The following is an 8,750-nucleotide window of genomic DNA, read 5'->3' as shown; positions in this document are numbered from 1 at the left end:
CTGCTCTCCATCCTGGCTCCCGGCGTGGCGGGGCACGGCCGACAGAGTTGCGATCACGCCCGCGAGGTACGGGGCCCGTGGACCTTCACCCAGCTCCGCCCCTGTCCCTCACACCCACTCGCGCGAGCCTGCCACGGCCTCCCGCAGGGAAATCGCGACCGGCCATCCTGGTTGGAGAGCAACAGCGGCGGGCGCGAGGGCTGCTGGGAGTTGTAGTTCATTTACGACAGCCCGCTTCCTTCAGTGGCAATCGAGCTTGACACAGAACACGACATTTCCCAGGGGGCTAAGCGCCACTTAGCGGCTCGGGGCCGACAGTGTTCCGGAAGAGTCCCGCGCACGTTTAGACTCTTGGGAGTTGTAGTATCCAGTCAGGGTTGGAACCATGTCGGTGGCCAAGGAGCTCTTACAGATGGACCTGTACGCGCTGCTAGGCATTGAGGAGAAGGCGGCGGACAAAGAGGTGAGAATGGTGGTGAGGAGGGCCGTCCCGGGAAGTCGGGCGGCCCTTCCTGTCTTGGCGCCTAGACTGGCACCCGCTGTCCAGGTTCGGCCGGGCCCTGGGCCAGTAGCGAGGGGCGGCCTGACGGCCTCAGAAGCTGGACTCCCAAACCATTCTACGGCGGTCAGAGAGCCTCACGAGGAAGAAGGGGTCACCGAGGAGAGGCTCCTCGTGCGGGATACTGTGCTCTCCCTCTGGCCCTAGTCTAGGAGCGGCTGTGGGTGAGCCTGGGAGGGAATGCTAGCCTCCTCCGTGCGCCTGCGCGGGCTCAGCCTCTAATTCCGCTTGTGTCGTGACTGCGGCTGGAGGCACTTCAGTCTCTCCTGAAGCTGATTAACTCCGCTTCAAGCAGTGGTTCTCAGCCTGCTGGCCCTTTAAATACAGTTCCGCATGTTGTGACCCGACCATAAAATTATTTTCGCTGCTACTTCATAACTGTAATGTTGCTACTGTTATGAATCGTAATGTAAATATCTGATATGCAGGATGGTCTTAGGCGACCCCTGTGAAAGGGTCCTTCGACCGCCAAAGGGGTCGCGACCCACAGGTTGAGAACCGCTGGTAGAGCCTAGGACGAAAAAAGGCTCAAGGCGCCTCCACTCCCTCTGAACCCCCTCCTTGGGACCTATGACCCTGCCGTCCCTGTTTTCTTTTCCATCCCAGCTCATTGACTCTTCAGGTAGCAGGTGCTCAGGTGTTGTCCTTTCAACATGCGCTAGTGGGCCCAAGGCAGGAGGATCTTAGGGAAAGGCAGATGGCCTGAAGTTCCCCAGGAAGGTGTTTGCAAAGGCGCCAGGGATTTGGACCCTGTACTGTAGTTAAGATTTCTGTTATCTAACCCTGGATCATGGTTGGTAGTTGTAGCAACTAGGAAGGGGAGGCAGGTAACTCATCGGCTGAAAATCAATGCCTGCTCTGGCTGGGTAGGGTTAGAGCGTCCTCCAGATACGCCGAGGTTGCCAGTGGATCCCTGGTCAGGGCACATACAAGAATCAAACCAGGAATGCGGAAATAAGTGGAGCAATTCAGTGTTTCTCTCGTTCTCCCTGCCTCTCTTCCTACTTCCCTCCCTCCCTCTCAAAAACTCAATAAATAAAAAATAAAAAAGAACATTAATGCCTATGAATGCCCCTGTACTTCCAGGCTGTCCTGCTCATTAACTGAGTGAGCTTGTAAGAGGAAACTCTAGGCAGAAAAGCAGGGAGACCCATAGGGCCCTTGGGAAGAGCTGCTGTCAACCTGCACAGAACTGTCCCCTGCAGCTGGGCTGAAATCACAAGTGGACCATGGGGCCCTGGCCGGTTTGGGTCAATGGTTAAAGCGCTGGGCTGGGGATCAAAGGGTCTCGGGTTTGATTCCCAGTCAAGGGCATGTACTCGGTTGCGGGTTCAATCCCAGGCCCCTGTTGAGGCATGTGGGGAAAGCTACCAATCAATCTCTCTCTCTCTCTCTCTCCCCCTTCTCCGCCTCCTCCCCCCCCCACCCCCCACTCTCTAAAAATAATCAATGGAAAAGAAAATCCTTTGGTGAGGATTAAAAACAATTTTTTAAAGAAAAAAGAAAAGAAATGGGACGGGGATGTGTAACATCTGCTGTATCTGTTTGTTAAGTCTTAAAATTTCAGTATTAGTAACGCCTAACATCTATATAACACTTACCGTGTGCTGAGCACTATTCTAGTTCTACATTTGTATGTTGTTTTGTTTTGCTTTTTTCCAAGCCAAACTGTATCCAGCTTTATTAAAGATACTTTTCATAAACAGTCATGGTATTTGAGGCAGGACATGGGCAGACAGTCGTCAACAGTATACAACAACTTTCAGACTCCCTTCTTCAATGAACTACCAAAATCAGAAAGCCACCGTAAAACCCAATGAAGTCTCCATCTGATGCTCTGAACAGGGAAAGTTTAGAGTGAGGGTTGACATTTCACATTGAGCATGTTGTTTAACAACTTTTCACAAGCCGACCCTGACTTTCAGAAATGAAATGAAAATGGCAGAGAACATCGATCTGTAGATCCACAATCTAAAGAGGAACTGCTGCTCTTTTGAGGGAGGCCCTCTCAGTGGTGACACTGGGAAGTCCAGGTTGCCCAACATACTGGAAATCAATTTTTTGGGGTCAGGTCCCCATAGGTCTCTGGGCTTAAGAGAGCCAAAGTCTATGCTAAAGTGGAGAGGGAGAAAAGGACAGAAAAACGAATTTTAGTTTTCCCACACGACAAGGTGTTTGTGCCAGGATGGCTAATGTGTGTCAACATCAAGAGATCCCTCCTCCCAGGAACCAAGAGGAAGTTTCTCAAAACCAGAAGGCAAAGGTGTTTTCCCCCCATGTCAGTCCAGCTTTGGAGACATTCTATTAGTACTATATGTCCTTTCCCACAAAAAAATAACAATGAAGTGTTCTGTGTGCTAACAACATAGCTTAAAAAAAGTAAAACAAAATTCTGCATTTTTTTTTTAAAATATATTTTATTGATTTTTTACAGAGAAGAAGGGAGAGGGATAGAGAGCTGGGCATGTACCTTGGTTGCGGGCACATCCCCAGTAGGGGGTGTGCAGGAGGCAGCTGATCAATGTTTCTCTCTCATCGATGTTTCTAACTCTCTATCCCTCTCCCTTCCTCTCTGTAAAAAATCAATAAAATATATTTTTTAAAAAAGTAAAACAAAATTCTGCATTTTTATAAAACTTGATAATAAATAGTATTTCAAACTATTAGTCACCATGAAATACACAGTTAAAAAAAATGCACACACTTCATTTGGCATCTCCAGCACCTTCAGCTTTCTGTGCCTGTCTGTTTTGGCATCTCCATTTTCTGCAGGATTATTCCCATCTTTGCCAGCATCAGCTTTCCCCTTTTTCCCTTTCGGTACCTTCTCTCCCTTCTTTGCAGGGGCCTTTTTAGGCTTGGGCTCTGGCTTTGGAGGAGCAGGTTTAGCTGATAACCTGGCGGATCTTCTCTGTGGTTCTTCCTTCACCTTGGCTTTATCTCCTTCAGCCTTTCTCTTGGGTATGATGGCGATGGTGGCGGGATGCAGCAGCGCCCGGGTCTTGCTCAGTCCGGGGGTCGATCTCGTCTCCTCACACTGCTCCATTTGTACATTGTTTAACTTGTACTTCATTAATAGTGAGAAACGACTTTGGACATTTCACAACTAGATCTAGCCAGTGTGTTGGAACCCTGAAGTTAAGAATTTTCGAGGAGGGCAGTTGGGAGTTGTTGATGTAAATATTACTCAGAGAAGTGATGTAACCAGATTTAAAAAAAATTAAACATCAGTGTGTAGAATGGACACAAGTGGGAGGTGGGTGAGTCTGTTGTCTAACCAGAAACCAAGGTCTAATCAGACCAGTGTGGTTGGGATCCAGTTCTCACTCGAATGAGCTAAGGGCTATGTGAGAACATTCTTTTAAAGGATAGGTGCTTCTCCTGCCTTTTAGTAGGAGAGACACACTGTAATACAAGGGAGAACACAGTAAGTTCCTTAAGAGGGACACAGACAAAGTGCTGTGGATGTCTGGAGTAGGCTAAGGTTGCTTCTAGTTTGGGGAAAGGGGTAGGGGAAATAGAGAAGCATTGTAAGCCTTGAAGAACCGGCGGAGTTTGGATGTGTGGGGACAAGGGGGAAGGGATATTCCAAGAAAAGGGAGAATGTGTATAGTCCAATTTGTATGGCACATAGGCCAAGAAGAAAGGAAGTGTGAAAGAAGATAAGCCTTGAAAAGTAGATGGAGGCCTTTTTTATGTTCTGGCTAGCTTCATGGTAATGGATATTTTTTGGCAAAGAACAAGGAGACAGGCCCTGTGTCCCCTCTCCTGGGTTCAAGGCCTATCGTTTTCTAGGGGTACCTTAAAGTCTGTACAAGGAAGGCCTCCTAAACGTTGGTTGTCTGGTCAGATAGGAGTTCCTTATTTGGGGTCCACAAAAAGGTGCCAAGAACTAAATAAACCTTGGAAACCATGTGTAATTTTTTTGTGTGTATAATTTTTTAGAAGAAACAATTCTTATCCAGAAAAGATTAAAGAAGCCTCAATCTAGGCCAACCCCCTTTGTTACTGAAGTTCAGCCAGAGTGGTTAGTGACAGAATTGGGACTAGAACCTGGAGCCCCTAGGTATCCAGCCCAGGTCACTGCTCCTTCCACACCGTGTCACTCGAACCCTGTCCAGAACAACACAGTTCAGGGGTAGTGATGAGCATCAACGTCTGATTTAATTTTCATTCATACCACTTCTCTGAATCCCACATCTATACTAGTATATCCATCTTCCTATTCAGTCTCTCCATTTGGATGTTTACAGGGATCTAAATTGTATTACATCCAAAATCGAACTCTTGAACTTCTCTTTCCAAACCTGCTCCTTCCTTGTACTTCTCTGTCCCAGTAAATGGCACCACTATCCACCCACTCAAGCTAGGAACCTGGAGTCATTCTTCATACCTCCCTATCCTCTTACTCCTGCCGTCACTATGTCTTAATGAGTCAACCTCCCAAATAATTCCCAAACCTGTTCGCTTATCTCCATCTCCACCACTAGCACTCTGCCCAAAGCCCCATCAGCTTCCATCGAACCATCAGAGTAGCCTGTCAGCTTGTCTGCCTGCTTCCAATCTATTCTAGTCTACTCTGTGGCACTCCTCCCAGCTATTCTCCTCCCAGCTATTCTCCTCACAGAAAATGGAATGATCCTGGCACTCCCTTGAAACCATACTGCACTTCTAAAATACTCAGTAGAATTTCTTACCCTTCATACATGCTGTCCCTTCTGCCAGAAATGTTCTTTCTCGCCTCTGTTAGCCTGGGTTGCTTTCCTTTTCTTTCAGAACTCAGCTTCAGTGGTACTTCCGCAGAGTGGCCTTGCTGATTATTCTTCCATACCAACTGGGTCTCCTCTTTTCTAGCACTTATTTCATTTTGCAGTTATTTGTGCATTTGTGTGATTATTTGTCTCGTGTCTTACTCCCCTGTATATTCAGCTGCAAGGAGCATGCCTGGCCCATCTACTTCTGTAGCAGTCCGTTGCCTCGTGACTAGCACAGAGTAGGCCCTCAACAAATACAGGGTGGGCAAAAGTAGGTTTACAGTTGTGAGTATGTGAAAGGTTTACAGAGTTTATTCTTGTATTATTATTTATTAAATATTTATTTTCCATACAAACAACTGTAAACCTACTTTTGCCTCACCCTGTATTTGTTAATGAATAAAGTAGTGTCTACAGAAACCACTGCAGCAACTTGACTTGAGAATCAGGAGACAGTCACTGTCTCTCATTTTAACACTTTTTGAGTGTACATTTCAGTGGCATTAGTACATTCACATTGTTGTGCAACCATCACCACTATCCATGTCCAGAACTTTTCTATCATCCTAAATTGAAATTCCAATCCATTAAACATTAACTCCCATTCCCTCTCCCCTTAACCCCTCCCTGGTAACTCCTCTTCTACTGTTTTTCTTATTGTTTCTCTATATGAACTTCACTATTCTATGTACTTCATATAAATAAACATACAAATATCATATAATATTTGACCTTTTGTCACTGGCTTATTTCACTTAAGGTAATATTTTCAAGATTCATCTATGTTGTAGCATGTATCAGAATTTCCTTATTCCTGTATTATGATTTGTTTATCTTTTTTAAGGGGATATTCTTTTTTCTGTGATTTATATCTATATTTTTATTGATTTCAGAGAGGAAGGGAGAGGGAGAGAGAGAGATAGAAAAACATCAATGATGAGAGAGAATCATTGATCGGCTGCCTCCTGCATGCTCCCCACTGGGGATCGAGCCTGCAACCCAGGCATGTGCCCTTGACCAGAATCGAACCCGGACCTTTCAGTCTGCAGGCTGACGCTCTATCCACTGAGCCAAACCAGCTAGGACTAATTGTTTATTAATTATTGTATTAAGTATTTGTATTATTTTCATATGAACTGTAAACCTACTTTTGCCCAACTATGTATGCATTATTATTTTCTTAAGCCAGTGATGGCGAACCTTTTGAGCTCGGCGTGTCAGCATTTTGAAAAACCCTAACTTAACTCTGGTGCCGTGTCACATATAGAAATTTTTTGATATGTGCAACCATAGTAAAACAAATATTTATATTTTTGATATTTATTTTATATATTTAAATGCCATTTAACAAAGAAAAATCAACCAAAAAAATGAGTTCGCATGTCACCTCTGACACACGTGTCATAGGTTCGCCATCACTGTAAAGCAATAGTAGTTTGTAACAAAGTGGAATTACTAGCCTATAAGTCAGTGGTTCTCAACCTGTGGGTCGCCAACCTGTGGGTCGCGACCCCTTTTGGGGGTCGAACAACCCTTTCACAGGGGTCGCCTAAGACCATCGGAAAACCATATATAATTACATATTGTTTTTGTGATTAATCACTATGCTTTAATTATGTTCAATTTGTAACAATGAAAATACATCCTGAATATCAGATATTTACATTACGATTCATAACAGTAGCAAAATTACAGTTATGAAGTAGCAATGAAAATAATTTTATGGTTGGGGGTCACCACAACATGAAGAACTGTATTAAAGGGTCGCGGCATTAGGAAGGTTGAGAACCACTGCTATAAGTAAATATACTTAAAAGCTATTTCTTTTTTTCTTTCTTTCTTTATTAAATTTATTGGGGTGACATTGGTTCATAAAATTATATAGATTTCAGCTGTACAATTCTATAATACATCATCTAAATATTGTGTGTGTATGTGTGTTTAAGATATTCTTTTTTACGTTTTTTTAAAATTTTTTTATTTTTGTTAATTTTCATCCGAGGAAATTTTTTCATTGATTTTTAGAGAGATTAGAAGATAGTGGAAGAGACAGAGGGACACATCGATTGGCTGCCTCCTGCATGTGCCCCGACCAGAACCGGGGATTGACCCTGCAACTGAAGTACTTGCCCTTGACCGGAATTGAACGCAGGACCCTTCAGTCTGTTGGCCGATGCTCTATCCACCGAGCAAAACCAGCTAGGGCTTCTTTGTGTGTTTTTTTAAAATATATTTTTATTAATTTCAGAGAGGAAAGGAGAGGGAGAGATAGAAGCATCAATGATGAGAGAGAATCATTGATTGGTTGCCTCCTGCACGTCCCCCATGGGGATGGAGCCCACAATCTAGGCATGTGCCCTGACTGGTAATCGAACTGTGACCTCCTGGTTCATAGGTTGATGCTGAACCACTGAGCACACTGGCCGGTTGAGTTTTGTAGTTGTTGTTTTTTTTCTTAATCCTTTCACCTTTTTCACCCAGCCTCCCAATCCACCTCCCCGCCAACAGCTGTCAGTCTATTGACTCTATGTGTCTGTTTCTGTTTCTATTTTATTAGTTTATTTTGTTCATTAGATTCTACCTGGTGAAATCATAATGGTACTTGTCTTTCTCTGACTGGCTTATTTTAGTTAGCATAATACTCTCCAGGTCCGTCCAGGAAGTCGCATTTCTGACTGGTCCTTTTTTATGCTGTTGTAGTTCAAAGTTCCTTGTAGTATTCACTAAGTTTCTTGAGCATCCTTATAACCATTTTTGGAACTCTGCATCTGATCATTTGCCCCCTTTCATTTAGCTCTTTTGCTGGAGATTTCTCCTGTTCTTTCATTTGGGGCATGTTTCTTTGTCTTCCTCATTGGGCTGCCTGTTTTTTTCTATGTATTAATAAAATCTGCTATGATTCCCAGTCTTTGTAGGGTGGCTCTTTGTAGTAGGTGTTCTGTGGAACCCAGGGGCATTGTCTCTTTGGTCACCTGAGCTGGGTGCTCTGTGAATGTCCCTTGTGTGGGCTGTGTGGGCCCTTTTGTTGTAATTGAAACTTGGTTGTTATTGGCCCGTTTGTGTGTCGGGTCATCCCTTAGGCTGGCTGACTGTGAGGATCAACCCCAACCACAGTGTATGAGCTGCTGTACATATGAAGCAGAATTCTCCTTAGCTGGGTCTGGTGCCTGCCAAGGTCTCCCTTTGTATATGCCGCTTGTGAAGCTAATTAGATCCTGCTCTGATGTTGATTGAAGCTGGCCTCTGGGTGTGTTCTGGGCCTCTTGGGAGGGACTCTGGTAGGTAGGCAGGTATCTTTGACAAGGAGCACTCATGGAGGAGGTGAATATGATTTTGATGTCTTTGCAGAGGAGCTGTAACAGAAGGCTACACAAGAGGAAGCTATTTTGAAGGCTATATTGCTAGGTATTCAACATCAAATTTCAGGTGTAATAAAT

The 8,750-nt window shown here is 44.5% G+C and overlaps 1 protein-coding gene and 1 pseudogene across 3 annotated transcripts in view; one reads left to right on the top strand and one right to left on the bottom strand.

Moving 5' to 3' along the window:
• The first annotated feature begins 278 nt into the window (after positions 1 to 278).
• Positions 279 to 8,750, top strand: part of DNAJC17 (DnaJ heat shock protein family (Hsp40) member C17) — a 37,670-nt gene continuing 29,198 nt past the window's right edge. Inside the window, exon 1 of one of the 3 annotated variants that reach the window (XR_002830329.1) lies at positions 279 to 463. Coding sequence is in view for 2 of the 3 variants with exons in the window: in XM_014459439.2 (XP_014314925.1) it covers positions 386 to 463 (78 nt within the window). In the remaining variant the exon portion in view is untranslated. The remainder of the gene's footprint in view (positions 464 to 8,750) is intronic. The other 2 variants (XM_014459439.2, XM_006093029.3) reach the window with 2 other exon arrangements.
• On the bottom strand, positions 3,250 to 3,620 carry LOC102440299 (annotated as a pseudogene).

This window comes from Myotis lucifugus, unplaced genomic scaffold, assembly GCF_000147115.1.
Source record: "Myotis lucifugus unplaced genomic scaffold, Myoluc2.0 scaffold_109, whole genome shotgun sequence".
Classification (NCBI taxonomy): Eukaryota; Metazoa; Chordata; class Mammalia; order Chiroptera; family Vespertilionidae; genus Myotis; species Myotis lucifugus.
Note: the sequence above shows the minus strand (reverse complement) of the source record. Positions and strands in the feature narration are given on the sequence as shown.